The sequence below is a fragment of the Hyperolius riggenbachi genome, chromosome 1 (assembly GCF_040937935.1).
Source record: "Hyperolius riggenbachi isolate aHypRig1 chromosome 1, aHypRig1.pri, whole genome shotgun sequence".
Classification (NCBI taxonomy): domain Eukaryota; kingdom Metazoa; phylum Chordata; class Amphibia; order Anura; family Hyperoliidae; genus Hyperolius; species Hyperolius riggenbachi.
This window is the reverse complement of record NC_090646.1, coordinates 218,452,342-218,472,597: the sequence shown is the minus strand read 5'-3', so window position 1 is coordinate 218,472,597 and position 20,256 is coordinate 218,452,342. Positions and strand designations below refer to the sequence as shown.

At 42.3% G+C, this 20,256-nt stretch overlaps 1 protein-coding gene across 4 annotated transcripts in view; it reads right to left on the bottom strand.

Moving 5' to 3' along the window:
- Window positions 1-20,256, bottom strand: part of SEC24D (SEC24 homolog D, COPII coat complex component) — a 181,688-nt gene that overhangs the window by 74,453 nt on the left and 86,979 nt on the right. For all 4 annotated transcript variants that reach the window (XM_068280585.1, XM_068280593.1, XM_068280612.1 and 1 more), the window contains exon 9: window positions 3,961-4,099. In XM_068280585.1, coding sequence (XP_068136686.1) covers window positions 3,961-4,099 — 139 coding nt within the window. The remainder of the gene's footprint in view (window positions 1-3,960; window positions 4,100-20,256) is intronic.

The window sequence follows — 20,256 nt, the reverse complement described above, 5'->3', positions numbered from 1 at the left end:
GTGACCCCTGACCTACATACACAGGTAAATCCAATTATGAGAAAGAGTTTTTAAGGGGGCCAATTGTAAGTTTCCCTCCTCTTTTAATTTTCTCTGAAGAGTAGCAAAATGGGGGTCTCAAAACAACTTTCAAATGACTTGAAGACAAAGATTGTTCACCATCATGGTTCAGGGGGAGGATACAGAAAGCTGTCTCAGAGATTTCAGCTTTCTGTTTCCACAGTTAGGAACATATTGAGGAAATGGAAGACTACAGGCTCAGTTCAAGTTAAGGCTTGAAGTGGCAGACCAAGAAAAATCTTGGATAAACAGAAGCGACGAATGGTGAGAACAGTTAGAGTCCACCCACAGACCAGCACTAAAGACCTACAAAATCATCTTGCTGCAGATGGAGTCACTGTGCATCGTTCAACCATTCGGCGCACTTTACACAAGGAGATGCTGTATGCGAGGGTGATGCAGAGGAAGCCTTTTCTCCGCCCACAGCACAAACAGAGCCGCTTGAGGTATACTAAAGCACATTTGGACAAGCCAGGTTCATTTTGGAATAAGGTGCCGTGGACTGATGAAACTAAAATTTAGTTATTTGGGCATAACAAGAGGCGTTATGCATGGAAGTAAAACAACACAGCATTCCAAGAAAACCCCCTACTACCTACAGTAAAATATGGTGGTGGTTCCATCATGCTGTGGGGCCAGTGCAGGGACTGGGAATCTTCTCAAAGTTGAGGGACGCATGGATTCCACTTAGTATCAGCAAATTCTGAAGACCAATGTCCAGGAATCAGTGACAAAGCTGAAGCTGCGCCGGGGCTGGATCTTTCAAAAAGACAACGACCCTAAACACTGCTCAAAATCCACTAAGGTATTCATGCAGAGGAACAAGTACACATTCTGGAATGGCCATCTCAGTCCCCAGACCTGAATATAATTGAAAATCTGTGGTGTGAGTTAAAGAGAGCTGTCCATACTCGGAAGCCATCAAACCTTAATGAACTAGAGATGTTTTGTGAAGAGGAATGGGCCAAAATACCTTCAACCAGAGTCCAGACTCTCATTGGAACCTACAGGAAGCGTTTAGAGGCTGTAATTTCTGCAAAAGGAGTACATACCAAATATTGATTTCATTTCTTTTTTGTGGTGCCCAAATGTATGCACCTGCCTAATTTGGTTTAATTAATTATTGCACACTTTCTGCAAATCCAATAAACTTCATTTCACTTCTCAAATATCACTGAGTGTGTCTCCTATATGATATATTTAACTGACATTTTTATCGTAACAACCAACGATTTATACAGGAAAATCATGCCGTATAACAAGGTTGCCCAAACTTTCGCATCCCACTGTTTTTTGTTCCCAGTACAGGAATAGTTAAGAAACTTAACTTGTTATCTATGCAAAAGAGCTTGTCTGAGCTCTCCAACTAATTTAGTCAGAGAGCAGTGCTTATTTTCTGAAGCACTTATACATCAAAGAAACAATGAAAGACAACTTCAGATAAGATTTTACCGCAGAGAAGTTCAAAGGGTGATTAGCTTTGGTTTGTTTCATGGTTTAAAATGCAGAGTATAGTTTGTAAACTGCAAATTATAGAGAATGTTATAAAAAAAAAGCTATATAACGGAAAATAAAAATATGAGACTGTTTTCTTTGATACTAATGTTCTGTTAATTATCCGTACTACCAGGGCTGTGGAGTCGGTCCAAAAATCCACCGACTCCGACTCCTCGACTCCGACTCTTCTAATTTGCATATTACAATTTTGTTGATTAAAAGTATGTAACATGAAATTCGTCTCTTAACTGCCAACACTTAGGAATTTTACAAGACAACTGAAGTGAGAAGGATATGTAGACTACTATATTTATTCCCTTTAGACTAAAACTAGTCCTTGGTAAGAGTACTTGTAAAAGGTACAAACCGGAACAAAGAACATCTATCAGGCCCTAGGCAATGTAAGTGTGGGTACATGTAAGAATGATGTGCAGGTACTCTGCAGGGGAATGAGGAGATTGTAACCAGACAACACCTCTGTGTTCAATGTGCACAGCATTCTCAGTGGATTCCCTGCAGCTCTGTGGGGAGTGCATATGTAGAGTATAGTACTACTGTGTAACAATGTAAACCTGAGACAGATGAAATTAAAGTTTTATACATACCTGGGGCTTCCTCCAGCCGCCTTCAGGATAATCAGTCCCTCGTTGTCCTCCTCCACCACCTGGATCTTCTGCTATGAGTCCAGGTACTTGAGCCAGTCGGGCGTAGTGCGCATGCACACACTCCGCCGCCAGGAGCATACTACACCTGTGCAGCACTATTGCGCAGGTGCAGAATGTTCCTGGCTGTGGGAGTGGCATGCGGCCGGACAGCGCTGACTGGCTGAATTACCAGGACTCATAGCAGAAGATGGTGGAGGACAGCGAGGGACTGATTAGCCTGAAGGGGGCTGGAGGAAGCCCCAGGTATGTATAAAACTTTACTTTTCATCCGTCTCAGTTACCCTTTAATTTGTAGTCACCAAACCAACATATTAACAACATATCAAATTATTTGATTTCATCAGCAAAGGGAGTGCATACATTTGCATAAATCAGCATCAATGCAGAATTATTTCCATCTCGTTGACCATCTCTATTAGTGACACAGCTACACATCAGGCTTTATTCTTACAGCATAGATGTTATTTAGTATATATAAGAGATTCCTGTGTACACATCATATATACAGTCACAATCAGATATGTATATCTGACCTTAAAAATACGGGGACTGCTTTATTGAAGCAGCACAAGTAACTAATTTTGATTGGTTTATTTCATTTTTGTGGACTAAGCACAGCTATTACTGTATATATACTTTATATATACATTATTTTTAATGACTATTATCTGAGAAATAGAACATTTTATCATATTTTCTATTTTAATTACAGTTACAAATTCATTAGGAGTCGGAGTCAGAGTCGGTGCATTTTTTCCCGACTCCGACTCCAGGCACCCAAAATTGCCCGACTCCACGACTCCGACTCCACAGCCCTGCGTACTACAGTACATATACAATTCATTATCGCAATACGTTTTTTTTCCGCTTCAGTGTCACTTTAATGTGCTTCTTATTCCAAAATGTACTAGTTGAAATAGAAATTGACCAGACACTATTACATGTGACAATAACTAGCGACTTATTGTTCCTCGTTTGAGCAAGCGGCTAGTGTGTCAATTTACATCATGACGTCTCTATGTCTTGTTGACTTTTTTCCTGCCAATAAAAGTTATAAAAAAATATTGTAATGTGTCTCTATAAATTCAAATAAGTAACGGTGTCTGAAAATAAATCAAAGCAAGCCTATCTGTTCACTATGAGATAATTTAAGTGTTTAATGTGCTAAATTACAAAAACAGAAAAAAAGATTAATAAGTCTGTGAAGAGGGATATTTATACTTACCCCGCCAAGTGCACTACTTCCCTTTACCAATCTTTTTCAGAGGTTTGAAGCCACTCTTTTTTCAGTACGTTATATAGAGAAGAGGCCATTGTATTTTACAAATATGGCTTTCACATGCCTCACAACAACCCTGGGAGAAGTGAAGGGGTTGCAGTTTTATAAATCAAAGCTACTTGCCTTGCTGTGTGAGGGATGAGTGGAGAGAGATGGCAGTCATTTTGGAAAAGAAGTGGTTATCACAATGCCCAACAAGATGGCAGCTTTGGATGTCAGGGCTGGAGCAGTGAGTAGAGGGACTGTAATTGATAAGGTGAGTAAATCACTTCTCTTCACAGGAACTCCCTCCCCCCAACATTTGTAAAGAGGGAGTTGAGGGTGTTGAGACCAGGCGCTATAGAGTGTAGAATAAGTGCTGCTTCTTGTATTGTATTCAGGTCTGTCTGAACTACATATCCACACTTTTATGTCCATGCAAATTACTGAGTAATGACAAAAATGTTATAATTAAGTTACCTTCATTGACACAGTTGCAGAATCCACACTGGTATCGTCTTCCTCCTTCCATGAAAAGCATGTAGGGGCACATATAAGCTTTGCACCGGTTACACCGGATTGGTCCATTTTCCCCATGGTTTACAAGATAAAGAGGGGTCTAGATAGTAAACAATTGCCATGTTATTACATTCTTCAGAGCCGATATATATACATTTATATAAGAGAATATGCATTTCTTAGGTTTCTTTAGCCTATACAACAGTAGGGGTGATCAATGAGATGCAAATCATTCCAAGTTGATGCAGGATTATGCAAATTCTGAATGCAAATTTTTGCAGCTTGAGAATGGATCAATCAACTCCTGCCAAGGTGGAATTGGATTGGACTATTTTCAGGATGCATTAATTTGCATACACGGTTTGCATAATTCTGCATCAGCTCATTGAATCTCACCATCCCTTGGGACTGTAGGCAACACTGCAAATTACATTTTATCAATTTTTAACTTTATTACAAAAATAAAAGGACAAAGACACTCCAGGCTGGCATGTAAAGGCTGTGGCCATCTTTATTTGGCTTAACTCAAACTTCAATAAATAAATAATTGAGGTCCATATAAACCAACTTTATTAACCATGAAATGTCATAAATATATAAATACATGTAACTCAGCTGCATATCCAACTACCACTGTCCAGATAGATTTAATCAGGTAAACATTAAGACCCCAATTACACCTGTTCAAGCCTCCCAGCATGATCTTACCAAATAAAGATTGACCACGACGTCTTGAAGAGAAGGGAGTGGAGGGTGGGGAGCTCACCTTATAGCCACAGAGGTGACAGGCAGCTAATGCTGGACGGACCCTCTTTATATAGTGTGAACTAAGTCCTGATTGGTCAAGGCAGTCCTCCTTAACCCTAGCAACACCTGGCAGAAATAAACCTACCTGTCTGCCGACCAATCACAGACCTTCAAACCTAGCTGACACCACATCTGCATTTTTTTTAACCCTGCACCAAATGCCAGTCAATCAGGAGAAACCTCTCCTCACAGAGAGGGATATATAAAATCACCTCATGACACGATTACCTGTCTGGCAGAATACCTCATGACAGAACTTAACTGTTGTAGGATTGCCACAGACCCATGTAGGGCCTGCTTTAATATTAGGCCCTATGTTATTACAGCAGTTTCTGGAACTGCAGGGTGCAAGCATGTTTATGAGTTAACTGGAATAAGCATGTGCTTCCTTTCATCCCAAAAATTCAGTAAAAATATGTAGTGATTGATTGCTAACACATACTGTAGGTATCAGTAATATTCTATTTCTCATGCACTGTGGTTTACAAGCATTAGTTTGATTTTGGATCTTGAACCACACTTATCTTGCTAGTGGTGCATGTTCACAGATCTTGCAAATGCTGCCCAATATGATTTAAATCCCCTGAACTGAGGCTGATGGATAATGCTCTTATGTCTTTGGTCACCTTACTTGAATATTTCTCCAAATATATTTATGAAAACACATTCTGTTGTAGACTTTTTCCTAATAAAGAATGCCTACAAATGATTGGGTACATGAAAAAGAGAGATATTGTAACTTGTCCTCCTATGACTTCTAGAGGCAAAATCCCACTTAATGATGACAGTACATTTTCCTTGTATGGGTATCACTTACATGGGGCATGCATGCTGATGCCAAAACTTTGACTGACAAATAGGACAGAGATCAAGACAAAAAACATGATATTGCAAGTGATTGAGAAAACAATCTTCCACACTGCACTGCTTTCCTTTGAAATAGGCATGCCCAGGAGGTAAAGACAAAATAGCCTGCGCTACACCCCAGCCTTCTGGTATGCCCAATTTGGAATGAATAGTCCCCTCTGAGCGTGGTACATTGTATACAGGCATATTGCCAGGTAGAGTAGGACTCGCCAGATAAGGGATACATTGTTGAGGTTGGTGAGGTTATGCAGTTACTGCCATAGATGTTACTACTGTAAAATCCATGATTTTTTTCACGGAAGTGTTTAAGAAGTACCTGCATCTATACAGTCTCCTTGTTTCAATCCAAAGCCTTGCTATTTAACTACCAGTAATACCAATAAAATCAATAATCATTGTTTTTGAGCAGAAAGGATTAGAGAGTTCATGTGTATTAGTTCCTGTTTTTATTAAGAGGCAGCAGTTAGCTAAAATATGTTGGAGTTCGGATAGCTAATTTAATTTGATATTTGACTACGAAACAGACTTCCATGGATTAATATTTCACAAAGTAACACTAAGTGTACTAAGTACTACGTGTACTAAGCACAGGTGGTGGGGCTATAGCAGCCCTCAAACTACATAAAAAAAAATTACTAAGATTATTAACAACAGAAACAAGACGGCTGCATAGATTAAAGTGCACCTGTAATGACTCATAGGAGAACAAAAACAATTATTCAGGATACCCATTTTTACATTATTTATCCCAATTTCAGCATCAGAAACGTTTCTCATATCTATATATATATATATATATATATATATATATATATATATATATATATATATATATATATATATATATAGCTGTACATTGGTATGTAACCCCACCCTCACAGTGATATCATGCAGCCTTCTGCCCAAGAGCAGCCTGGCAGATACTAATATTACAACTCTCTACACATTGAGGGAGTTAAAACATCCCACAGTGATTCACCTCGCCCGTAGTAAAGATGTTGCAATTACTGATAAATGTAAGATGGTAAATAAGGGAATAGTTTACAATGGGAAAAAATTGATAAAACACCGAAACTTATAAATGAATATTGTAAAAATGAGCAATTATATTCATTTACTTATATTCAGTAAGTTCTTCTCTAAATCATTTAATTATTGTTTCTGTCTTGGCAATGCTAATTTAACCTCATTATGGCAATTATGTAATTTGCTAATACTCATTTCAATACATTGTACATGAGGTATTTGTAAACAGCAGACAACCTTGTATTAAATAACTGCTATTCATATGTTATTACTGTTATTAATTTTGCATTGGTACATAATTTGGTAGACAATATAACTGTTACAGTGACAAGTATAACGTTATTAACAAAATGTACAGCAGCGTACAGTACACAAAAGAAAGTGAACCCTGACCTTGCAAGCTTACAATCTAGGACACAATAGTTGGGACAATACATTTCTGTATCCAGAAGTGGTGCATTTTCAGATTGTATTCAACATGAAGCCCAGCTTGGCTAGAGGCTTAAGTGGAATAGCCTAGATAAGATTGTATACTAGTGTGAAAAGCTGTGTTTTAAAGGTGCACTTCATACGTTCTACCATCCGACTCAATAATTGCTACCGAATTGGATAAAAATCGGTGCTACAAAAAGCAGGCGTGAACAATGATTCAACCGACTTCAGGCTGAAATAGTTGAATGAATCAACTGAGCACACAGAAAAATCTAGGACCGGCGTGGACGATCAGGTGCGGAGCTGTAACGGCGTGCAATATTGCAACCAGCAAATACGATAGAACCCTGTCAATTGCCCCCCAAAATATTATATGTGTCCCCGCCCGCCCCGCAGACCACCCCCCCCCCCCCGCCCCCCGATTCCCCATGCACAAAAATATCTCACCTGTCCGTTGCCGCCAAGTGTACAGCTGCTTTCCCACATTCATGCCCATATGTTGCCGATGTATAGCACTGGGGCGTGTGTGACGTGGCACACACGCCACGTGCTATGTGCCGGCAGCATATGGAGCTCAAATGTGGAAGAGCAGCTGTACTCTTGGTATGATATAATGCACGAGCACGGGGGGCACATATAACATTTGGGGGGACAACAACGTAGTAGCGTGCCACGTAGTGTGGGCATGCTGTAATCAATCAGAAATCATGCGATGTATAGGCAGTCAACAGATCTCTCTCTGATCAGATTCTTGGCGATCTGCTCATACATCATTAGATCTATGGGCACCTTTAAAGATTTTAAGGGTTGGGGAGTGACAGATGTGTTTTGGAAGGGAGAGACAGAAAGAGGCACATGAGAAATCTTGAAAATGTGAATGTGAAAAGGTGATTCTAGAGGACAGAAGAAAGTTACGTGCAGAGTGGAGGTTGCCGTTTAAATGGTATTTGCAGACTAGTGAGAAGATGTTCGGGGAGAAAGATTGTGGAGAGCTTTGTGAATCAGAGAGTTCGGAATCTGAAACAAATGCTTTGTAAAAATCACTCTTGAGTTTGTATTTTCAAACTAGTCTAGGTTATCATTAAAAGTTCCAAAGCACTGATAACATTTTATAGTCAGTATTTATTGTTTGCAAAACCATAAACACTGCCATACCGAAAGCTATCCCTAGATGCCGCTATCCAACCAAGAAAGTCAGTAGCTTACAGAAATCCAAGATTAAATGCTGAACTGTTAAGCAGTCCTGTCAACATAGGCAAGTTCAAATAATAGGGAGCTGTGCATAACAAGCACGTACACATAAGGCTCTCTGCTAGCAAAGATAAAGTAGGGAATTTTACAACATCATTCATCAGCCAAGTGTGTTAGTTAGTTTATAAGAAATTGGCAAGTGAGACAACTTTTATTTAACTTACATACATTTACAGCATTTTACACTGATAATGAAATGCACCAATAAATAAATGTGAAACAGAAGTAATACATTATTTGTAGATCATCACAATAAATGTCAAGTAAAAGGGTTAGGAGCTGTGACGAACATGTCATGCAGTTGCTACGAACGTTATCCATTGCGCTTGTTATAAACTTACTAAAGCATACTAGATGAACTAGTTGCTTACAGCATAGTGTGCAATATTGTTAGCTACTCTATTGAATAACTTTAGAAGCGTCTGCTTAGTATCTTAGCAGCTGTGACTAGTTTCATCCCCATATAACTAGGCATACCAGTTTTTCTGACTAACATATGTGCTTCTCCAATCGATTCCTTATCAATCCACTGTTGATAACCCTGTCAAACAAGCTGACAGAACTGAAGGAGGGAAAAGGAGGGAGATGCGTGAGAGCGATCGCTGGAGGAAGCCCCAGGTATGTATACATCTTTTTTTTTGTTGCTGGTACACTTTAAGTCTGTCGTCATGCTGTATGGTTTACAGTCACATCAGAACATCTGCACATACTCGGCAGGAACACACAGATTTTCATGCTAAAACCAATTGAAAATCTGTGTGTAGTGTGTGAAGACAATCGAGCAGATAGATCCCTCTCTGATTAGATAATGCTCAGAGAGCGATCCATCTGCTGGCCCTATCAACCAGTATATGAACACCTTATGGCGTACAAGAGAAATCGCCGCCTGGAGACTTGGGCGCAGGATACAGCCGATATACGGCGTATCCTGCTGCGGCACAAGTCCCGGTGGCGTTAATTATTATTCCCCCTCCAGGTCAACGTGGATTGTGGGGAACAATGTAATTCGGCTTCCAGCTATTGCTGGCGGACGAATTACAGTGTTTTAAAAGTAACTTCAGCTCCGTGTTCTGACAGCGCTGAAGTTACTCACAGTGCGCTGCTATAGCCGTAATTCCTATTACGGTCTATGGTGGCGCCAGCTGGACCCAAATCTCCTGCGCTGGATTCCTTGAGTTCGCACTTTACGGGTGACATAAATGCAACGTGTTTGCAGATGTTATCAGTTTGATAGTGATACGCCAAAGAGTTTTGGAGCGGACAGTGTAGTGTTCGCTTCATTGGTCCACTGTGATCTGGCTGCAGCCTGGGGCCATAGACTATATGGGGTATGCTTCCCCCTATTCGGGCTTATCGCAGATTGCACAGAAGTACAGCCCCCTTACTGCAAGGAATCTGCTGCAGGCTGACAAGTGGGAACGGCTCCTATATATATAATATACTGTAAGAGCAGTTCACTGCAATGCAGTAAAATGGACAATAAATGTTAGTTTTACTTTTAAGTGGGAACACAGTCTAACCTTGTAGAAGTAGAAAGGGTAGCTTCCAAACACATTCAAGCAGAAATCACCACAGACTACGTCTTGTTTACTAACAGTACAAGCACAGTGTAACAGCGTGCACTGTACATACTGGAGTTAACATGGTCATATCTTAAAAATGGTTTAAAGCACACCTGAGCTGAAAAAAACTAAACATGAGGTACCCACAGTCTTGCTACTGTCTCCCAAGTTAAATTCTGCAACTGAGCTCAGTTGCAGCCACAGTACATTCTCTGTCCCCTATTTTCATGCATGCTCACAGATGTCTGTGCACAGCAGCCATTGCCAGGAGCACTCCGGGCAAGTGCAGTTGGGAACAATTGTGACTGTGCATGCCCAGGATTCTCCCAGCCATGGCTTCTGGGCAGAGATGTTCTAAAGCATACACTGAGTGAAGCGCAGTCACAAGAACATATCCCACAAGCTCTTGTTGTGTATTATCAGTGGGACCCTGCGCAGGAACCGTGGGCTCCAAGATGGAATGACAAGTCTCTGGACTATCCAGAGGCTTCCCTCTATAGAGCGAACACTGCCATTCCAGCGCAGGAGACTTGGGCGCAGCAGTGAGTAACTTCAGCGCCGTCAGAAGACGGAGCTGAAGTTGCTTTTAAAACACAATAATTCGGCCTCCAGCAATTGCTGGAAGCTCAATTATTTCATTCCCCACCATCCATGGCGGCCTGGAGGGGGAATAGTATTTAATATTGATGGGAATTTGTGCAGGAGCAGGATAAGCCATAGAGGCTGTATCCTGCGCCGATTCCTCTCGTACGCCTAATGAGGTATCAACCTTTTATTTTTGGGTAAGTTACATGTTCACTTTAAAGAGTTAAAATATTCCATAATGAAATCTTATATTGTACATGGCAAATACTATTTGAGTTGTTAAATCGGACCTAAACTCAGAACTTCCTCTCTGCTCTAAAAAATAAGCAACATCATAATAACCTTTAAAGAAAAACCTTTCCTTGTTACAGCTGATACAAATCCTGCAATAAATCTGCAGTGTGTCTACTTCCTGCTTTCATGGAAGCAGACATAGAGTTAATATCGTGTGTTTACAAATGATCTGCCCTGCCAATGCAGCCAGTTGACACAGCTGAGAGATCAAATTACAATTGCGATTAATCACAGATGAGGGAGAATTAGACAGGCTAAACTCTCTCAATACATACAGGGTGAATTTCTCTCAGTTTTCCTTCTGTCCTGTGCAAGAGTTCAGGTCCACATGAAGATATATTCTTCACATAGTTGTAGTAGTATATCACTAACTTGTAGATTTAGCATTACATTGTAATGGACACATCAGTTGTAGTCAGATGTATGGGATAAAATCACAGTCAAACACAGTGAGAGGAATATCTTGTCTCTTGGATAGCGTAGTGTAAGAGCATGTTGGTAGGATAAGCTGCCACACACTCATGTACATCTTTGTCTTCTACAACAAGGCTTTTATCTCCAACCCAACTCATCAGCCCATGGCTGCAGTAAGATAACACAGGGGGTGACCTCTCTGTAAAGAGACTAGATCCCACATCACTAGTTCTAATTAAAACACAACATGCCTCGCTTCTCTCTGGACCTGCTGCTGCTGCAGATAGTTGCTAAGCAAACCGTGTATTTATTTGTTCAGTTATCTGACCTAACAGTGATAGACAAATGACTGTAGTACCTGCTTGGCATTTTTATATATTTTCGGATTTGCCATCAAACACGTACACAATGGTGTCAAGTGGATTCCTTTAGGATTCCTGTTAGTAATACTACATTTATTTTCTCAGATATTTTGTTAGAACAACTAAGGAGCAATCAGACTGACTTATCATGATGAAAGGAATTAAATATAGAGCAAAAACTAGTGCAGGTACCAAAATACCCAATCAGGTTCCAGTTGTAAAAGTAACCAGAATCTTTTGCACTGGATGTTTGATCTTGATTATTAGCATTATGTCACTTTTTTACACTGCACACATTTTATTTTAGAGATGCACAAAGTACAGCGAACAATTCCCACCACTAACTGTGCCTCAGACTGGTTCACTATATACTGTCTCTGCCACAATAAAAGGCCAATCTGAGAAAAACTAATGAACCTACTAGTATGCAAACCCAGGGATGATATACATTCCCCCGACCCAAATGTCATACAGGGCCCTATTGCTGATGATGATCAGTGAAGCAGGTCAGCATATGGCTGATGATTCCTGGGAAAGATTTAGTTCATAGAATTCCCAAGGAAAGGGTGTACGAATTGCGCCACCCTATTGCATATCAATGTGGTAGCCAGAGGTGCCCCCACTACTAGGTGACCCCCTTCCATGTATAAGTAGCCAGAGGAGCCCCCAGTATTAATAAGCCAGATGCAGAGCTCCAGCATAGGTAGCCACAGGAGCCCCCAATGTTAGGTAGTCGGATGCAGCCCCCTCCCAGTATAGGTAGCCACAAAAGTTCCCAGGATTAGGTAGCAAGATGAAGCCACCCTCAGTATAAGATCCCCCCCCCTGTATAGGTAGCAAGAGAGCCCCCACTCCCAGTTGTAGCCAGAAAGCCCAACCCCAGACCCCCCTCCCCCGTTTATAGCCAGAGAGCCCCACTATTTGTAGCCAGAGAGCCCCTTCATTTGTAGCCAGACAGCCTCCCCCCATTTGTAGCCAGAGAGCCCCGCCCATTCGTAGCCAGAGAACCACCACCCACTTGTAGCCAGAGATCCCCCCGCTTGTAATAAGAGAGCCCCCTGTTTGAAACCAGAGAGCCCCCGTTTGTATCCTTGTAGCCAGAGAGCCTCCCTCTTTTGTAGCCAGAGAGCCCCCCGTTTGTATTCTTGTAGCCAGAGAGCCCCTGTTTGCAGCCAGAGAGGCCCCCTCTTTTGTAGCCAGAGAGTCCCCAGAGAGAATCAGCCCTTTTTGTAGACATAGAGCCTCCCAGAGAACTCACCATCCAGACATCAGACTTCCTCCTTGGGCACCTGGACTGCAATAATTAAGGACAACAGTGTCATCACGTAAACCACTGTTACGGTAATCACATGATGAGTGACGTCAGGCAGCTATGGAAGCCAGGACACCCAAGAGGAGTCTGGTAATTGGCCTATTGGATGGTGGGCTCTGTTCTTGCCCCACTGCGCCTCTGCATAATTTTCTTCTAGTACTTCTGTGCTGCAGTGTGGGGCTGCTCCCTCCTCCTGCACCATGCTCCAGGGGGGGAGGGGGTAACCCACCTCACCTGCCCCAAAAAACTTGCCTGCATGGTTCCTACTATGAACCCAGAGGCTGGCCACTCAGTTCTCTAGCAAATTCCCCCGGTAAACCGACCGGCCAAGCTATTCGGCGGCACGCGTAACCCATGTTGCGCAGTGGTGGTAAGTGCATGGCTGGCGTAACTGGCCGGATTACCGGGGGGGGGGGGTTCCTAGAGAACAGAGCAGCCGGAGAGGACGGCAAGGGACCCTACGAACTTAATGGTGCTGGAGGAAGCCCTAAGTAAGTATAAATAACCCACAACGCCCATCTCAGGTACATTTTAAAGAACAAGCTAGCACCAAACAGGAAAAATTTGAGTAAATACAGAGATAAATTATATTATGGCTATGTTTCCACAAGTTTATATGAAAACACAGCGATAAATGAACAAAACATTTGAGGCTGAAATGAATGTGCATCACTGCTATATAAATACACTAAGCTAATATAATGCCATTGAACTGGCTCTCTGTAAAAATTAAACCGCAACCTGGCTTCCCTGTTCTTCTACTCTCAGGTAAACAGATTGTAACAATGTTTCTCATGTGTTGAGGATGCAGCAAAGAAAAGGAACACTTGATCCTCTTGCAGCTGCTTTCAACAGAAATCAGCATTGTGTTGTAATAGCTCTTCATACCAGGTTGGACAGTCAGAGGAATGTTTGAGCTAATACTGAAAGAGAACATGATTAACAAAGCAGGTAGAGAAAAATAAGGACCCTGTGTGCACAAATATGATATCTGGGGATAATAACCAGTACAAGGTATCAACATTGCTCGCAATACGTCAGCAAGGACTGCGGTATTACTAATTGTGAACACAGCGTTCATGTACCTAAAGAGTAAGATGTTGAAGCAAAACATGACACAGGAGAACAGTCATTTGGGGGTCAGCAGAGAACTGTGAGTCATGTTCTGTGCAAGTGCTATACAAGCAATAAATAGCTAGCACATGTGCTGTAGACTGCAGAGCACCTGCTAACACACAATGTATTAGGGCCTGTACACACTGGCTGTGTTGCACTGCGATTTTTAATTGTAAAGCCTTCATGAAAATAAAATATAGTGCCTCGCGATTTGCTTTATTTTCAGGAAGGCTTTGAAATTAAAAATCGCATGAGATTTCAGAATCGCAGCGCAATGCAGCCAGTGTGTACAGGCCCTATGTCTACTAATTAACAGAAGTCTACTGCCTGCTACTGATATAACTTCTTACATCCAAGAATTCATCAAAAAAAAAAAAAAAAAAAAAGAAATCTGCTTGAAAGAGTTAAATATCAGGTATGTAAGTGGTTGACTCAGTTCTGACTCAGACAGGAAGTGACTACAGTGTGACCCTCACTGATAAGAAATTCCCCTTTTTATCTCTTTCTTGCTCTCAGAAGCCATTTTCTACTAGGAAAGTGTTTTATAGTTGGAATTTCTTATCAGTGAGGGTCACACTGTAGTCACTTCCTGTCTGAGTCAGGACTGAGTCAGCCACTTACATACCTGATATTTAACTCTTTCAGGCAGAGAAAGAAAAAAAGGAACACAGCATAGCTATTTGTGTGCTAGGCACTGTACATACACATGTCTATCTCATCATGTCACTTTGGGTATCCTTTAAGGCCTTTGACCAGAGTTTGAATTCTGGCTCAAGCCAGTATATAAAATAGTAAGGAGTCTCTGGGCAATGCTCCCTAATGATCCTGGTTTCCCATGGAGCACACCATGAACGGTTGCAGCCCTGAAGCCTTTTGACTCCGCCAGGAGAAAAGCACAATATAAATGTTATGTGTCACGTCTTAAAGCCTTGTTTTAGCCACACACACATAACATAGCCTTTCTGAAACGCTACCAGAAGTGATATGTGACATGAGGCCTGATGCACAAAATCGTGGTAATACTGCTGTGCATAGACAGCGCACAACAATATTACCCTTACTCTGGCAGCAAGTACATTAGCGCGACCTGCGGTCCTCGAGTATCATGGCCGTTGCTAAGGTAACGAGTGTTACTAATAGTAACACACACAACCGTAGCAATGGCCATGCCACTCGTTAGTAACTCAAGTTACCACTGCAATGGTCATCCTACTCAAGTACCGCAAATCACGCTAATAGTGTAATTTTCTGTACTTGCTTCCGGAAGTGAGGGTAATATTGCCATGCGCTGTCTCTGCATAGCAGTATTACCAAAATTTTGTGCATCAGGCCCATGATGAGATAAATACATGTATTTACAGTACCAAGCCTAAATTGAACTTGACTGTGTTCTTTTTTTCTCACTGTAAGGGTTAATAATACAGAGCTTTAAATGACACTTTTTCTGCAGTCAGACTTGAGTCAAACTGAAGCATAAAGGTGCATACACGTGCACATTTTGAGCCAAATTTGTGTTGCACTCAATCCTGCGAGTGGCCCAATGCTGTACAGATGTGTCACCGGGTAACAGCAAAGTGATGTATTGTATGTCTATGGAGGTGGGAAGGGGATGATGGTGCAGTGCATTGTTCTACTGGAGATTTATTCTGCAATTGATGTTCTTTCATTCTGTAACAGCAAGCACAGAAGACCCTGAGTGATGCGACTGAGCCTGTTACCGGGGCTGATTGCAGCTGCACGGCAGACTGTGGGAGGATGGCGAGGGACACCCACATGCTTATGGGGCTGGAGGTACTCCCGGGTAAGTATCAATTCTTTTTTCCTGCCGTCTCTGGTACACAGTGATGCTCATCCAGATTCCAGATACCCGAACTATCCAGATATCCAAACTTTTTTCTGGTATCCGAACCCGGATACGGATTCCAGATACCTGGATAAATCTGGAATGCACTATCCGAGCTAACTCAAATACCTATTAGGTATCTGGAAATCAGTCCAGATACCTAGTTCGGGTACCCGGATCCGGATAGCGTAACCACCATTGAGCCATTGGGCCAATCAGAGAGCTCCCAGCCGAAGCTCTAGTGTAACGATTGGTGTCAGCACACAGAGAGAATCTGAATATTGATGATCTGCAGAATCATCAATAATACAGATGTATATTTGATTATGGATGATCTGCAGAATCACCAATAATACAAGTATGACTAACCTCTGGACACCTTATGAAGTGTAAGTGTTTGGTGCAACTGTAGGCTATCTCCCGTGAGGCGGGAGACACAGGCAGCTCGGCCAGGAACCACCTGAGGGGCAGGTGGCCCTCGGCTGTGCAGGGACTATCTCCTTGAGAGAGGGTATAGAGAGAGAACCTGGCAACCAGTGATACTTGGTGATCAGATAATAGACTGTATTGCAGCCAGGGGACTCCAGAGGAGTAGAGGCCACTGGCAGGGATGAGTGACAGCCTGGAGGGTCGGGCAGGCCAGGTCGGCAACACACGAGCAGATAAGGTACAGAGACAGAAGGCTGATTCGGTAACCGGGTACAGGCAGGGTTTGGCAACAGGTAGGCAGATATGCAGAGGTACCGAGTCAGAAAGCAAGAGAGAGGTCGACAGAGCAAGTAGTCATAACAGATATAAAGCACAGTCCTAGTCTGAGGTGTGAGGTCCTTGGTCTCGACACCCAGGAACTAGTCTAGAGAATAACTCAACAATGACACAGTAATCCTAAGCTTCGGTGTGAGGTCCTTGGTCACAACACCCTGGAACTGGTCTAAAGTATAACACAGCAATGGCACAGTGATCCTAAGCTTGGGTGTGAGGTCCTTGATCTCAACACCCCGGAACTGGTCTAAAGTATAACACAGCAGTAATCTGGCTAAGTGTGAATTCCCAGGTCCACCTGGTTCTAACACACTGTGGGATCTGACTGAGGTTCTGAGTGCTCACACGTAAGTATTCGCAACGGCAGACAACCAGAGACTGACCAGCAAGATCTATATATACTGCAGCGATCCTCCGCGCCGCCCTGCGCCACTCAGCCAATCAGTAACCGCGCTGGGATCAGCTGATCGACCAAATCAGCTGATCGCTCTCCTACTGGCATAAAGGGCTTGCCTTCTAGCGCGCGTGCGCGTAGCTCTCCATCTGTGTGCACTAGAAGGCCAAGGCAAACCAGACGCATGCTGCTGTGCGGAAACCGCCGGTCTGAACGCGGAGACAGCCGCCCTGCTGCCAGACCGCGCGGCGGCATCTCCGCAATCCATTACACCTAGCAACCAATCACAGAGGGGAACCCTGGCCAGCCCCTCCAGTATATAAGGCGGGCGCCATAATGATAATCTCGTCCTTGCTTGTGACCGCTCACCGAGAGGCATCTCCAGTGCTGTTGGCTAAGCAAGTACTGTATGACTGTGTTAAACCTAGCGTTTTTGCTCCTAAACACATGTACTACACCAGTATTTTATTGTTTTTTAGTTAGCTAGCTTGTATTTTGATTTTAGTCAGTGTGACAGTCAGACTTAGTGCTGTAGCTGCTAGGCAAGGTTAGGGCCTGCTGTGTGCACAGGCTAGGCCTGTTGCCAGCCTTAGCTACAGTATAGCTTGTAGGTTATTAGGGATTAGATTACTGTACTACTACTAGTCTTATATTGTGTTGTTATTTGTTAGAGAGAGTACTACTACTGTGTTAGCTTTATTTACTACAGATAGTTACTGCAGTGTTGCTGTTAGAGTCAGTCTGTGTGTGACAGATAGACAGTTAGTGTGTGCTCCTGTCACTTCGTCAGTTGAAGTTCTACTAGTACTACTACAACTAGTCTACTACTACCAGTTATATATAGTTAATTTGCATTGAGTTAGCTTACTTTAATTGCAGTGCTGTTACAGTGTGACAGATAGACAGACAGTTAGTGTATCAGTGTGTGCTACTCTGCTGTCACTCCATTAGTTGAAGTTCTACTACTGCTACTATCTACTAGTACTACTGATTTGAATAAAGTACAAGCACCCCACTTCATTTGGACACATATAAAGTTGTACTATGTCTGCTGGCACTGGCAGCCGGGGGAGGGGCAGCATGAAAAGCAAGGGCAAGAGGAGAGGGAGCAGCATTGCCGCCACCGTCGGTGTCCATTCCGCCGCTAGCCACTGGCCGTGGACGCACTGGATACCCAGCTGTTAGGGGGAGTCACTGTGCAGAGGTGCAGCAGTGTGTAGTGGCCATTTTCCAGCGGGGTCGTCGGCGCACATTGGAGGAGAAAGACGCCGAGTCTGTGATGGAGCTGATGGTGGATGAGCAGGCCAGCACCAGCTCTACAACAGAGATCTCTACCCACCGCCAGGGTCCACACAGAACAAATCTTCTGCTGCCAGTCTGCCACTGTCACTTTACACTTTACACTACAATAGCTGTATTTTGTTGAAAAAAAAAACCTGTTTAATTTTTTTCAGATGTTTGGGCTGAAAACTGTGATGTCCCAGTAGTGCATTGGACACAATGTGGGCTGCACGACCGCTGTCTGGAACCTCCTGATGTTAATTTACAGCCATTTCGTTTCGTATCCAGATATCTGGATGTATCCAGATTTTTTACTATCCGGATCTGGAACAACCCAGATATCAAAAAGAGGTTACCGAGCACCACTACTGGTACACTATAAGCCCTTTGGGCTTGCCCCTTCACTGTGAATGTATATTTCAGCTGTTATTTCTTAATAAAACAAACTTTAAAAAACATTGACTAAAATTCCTACATGCATACGTGGAAAAATCCTCATATTTTCGTAACTAAGCCTTTTTGCTTAGTGATAAACACACTCCTTGTAAGAGAGCTATACTCATACATACTTAGCATATTTTGGAATAAATGGCAACTTTTTCATATGTCATTATTTTAAGCGTGTGATGCACTCCTTAATACAGAATGGTCTTATAATGGAATCATAAGTCGTTATCTGTCCAGCAAACTTTCTCTGAGCCGTTGGGTGATCCTGTAAGTGCTCAAAGTTTATGTTCTGTTGCTAAAACAGTCACAAGAGAAGATGAATCATGTCACGTGCCACTGCTGTGCTTAATAGGAGAAATCAGATAAACAGACATGTACAGTTCAGAGCACAAGGCACTATACCATTGCCTCAACTGACATCTTATAGAAACAGTGACTGCACCAATTACATTCTCCAGGACCGCTAGACACCCCCGGAAATATAAACACATCCAAGGCTATGGACTAAAGCTAGCTGGTGATATCTGAGCTCTAAGCAGAAGCTTTGCATGGAGTTCCCTGTGACAGGAGTGCAAGGCATTACAGGGAAACTATTCTGATTGTCAATATGAACACTGAAAATAGACGATTGCCTTGAAAATGATGTATCTTGAACCAAAAGGTAAAAAAAGTCACATATTTTACCCAAGTGACATGAAATGTCAATATGAAAGCACACATATACAGTATATCTCTGCAGTGCATCCTGGATGTGACTGTGAAGAATGGCAATTTCAGATAGGTTAGATATTTTCCCTCAGTCCAGCTGTCAGTCATCTGCATACAGCTGCTGACTGACACAACAGAATCAAGGTTCGCATATTTACATATTTTAATATGCAAAGTTAAAGCCTAGCCAAGTATGTTATCCTCTCACTGACCGGAGAGCTGCCAGAGAATTCTGTTTCTCTTTCAGTTTTAAATCTGACAGCACTTAGAGGAGGGATAAAATCTGGACTTACAGCTTTCCACTTTAGAAAACTGGAAGAAATACACCAAAACTGCTGGAGACACTATGTAGAAATATAGCACCTTCATACTGGCATGTACTGTATATCATCAGGCCCATTTTACAAATGGTGAGCTTTGCTTTTATGATTAACAAACACATTTCCCACCATAAATACACCCTTGAGGCTCTTTGAGGTTTCAGTAAACAGTAATGCAGGTCAAATCCTGACCACATTATTTATTAATTAAGAAAAAGTACTTGAGAGCACTCAAAGCTAATGTTGAAACTAGGGAATGAACGCTAATGGGTTAGACTGGGTAAAGTGCACACTACATGTTTTGGGATGTAACCCTCAGGTGTACCTGCACTGGCACAATCTGGATTACCAGCCATTGCTTTCAGCTCATATCCTCATCACATACCAAGGATTTTCACATACTTTGTCACAGAAAATGTTATTAGAAGATCATTACAACCTCAAAAAAATATTATAATATCCTTATATTTTTTA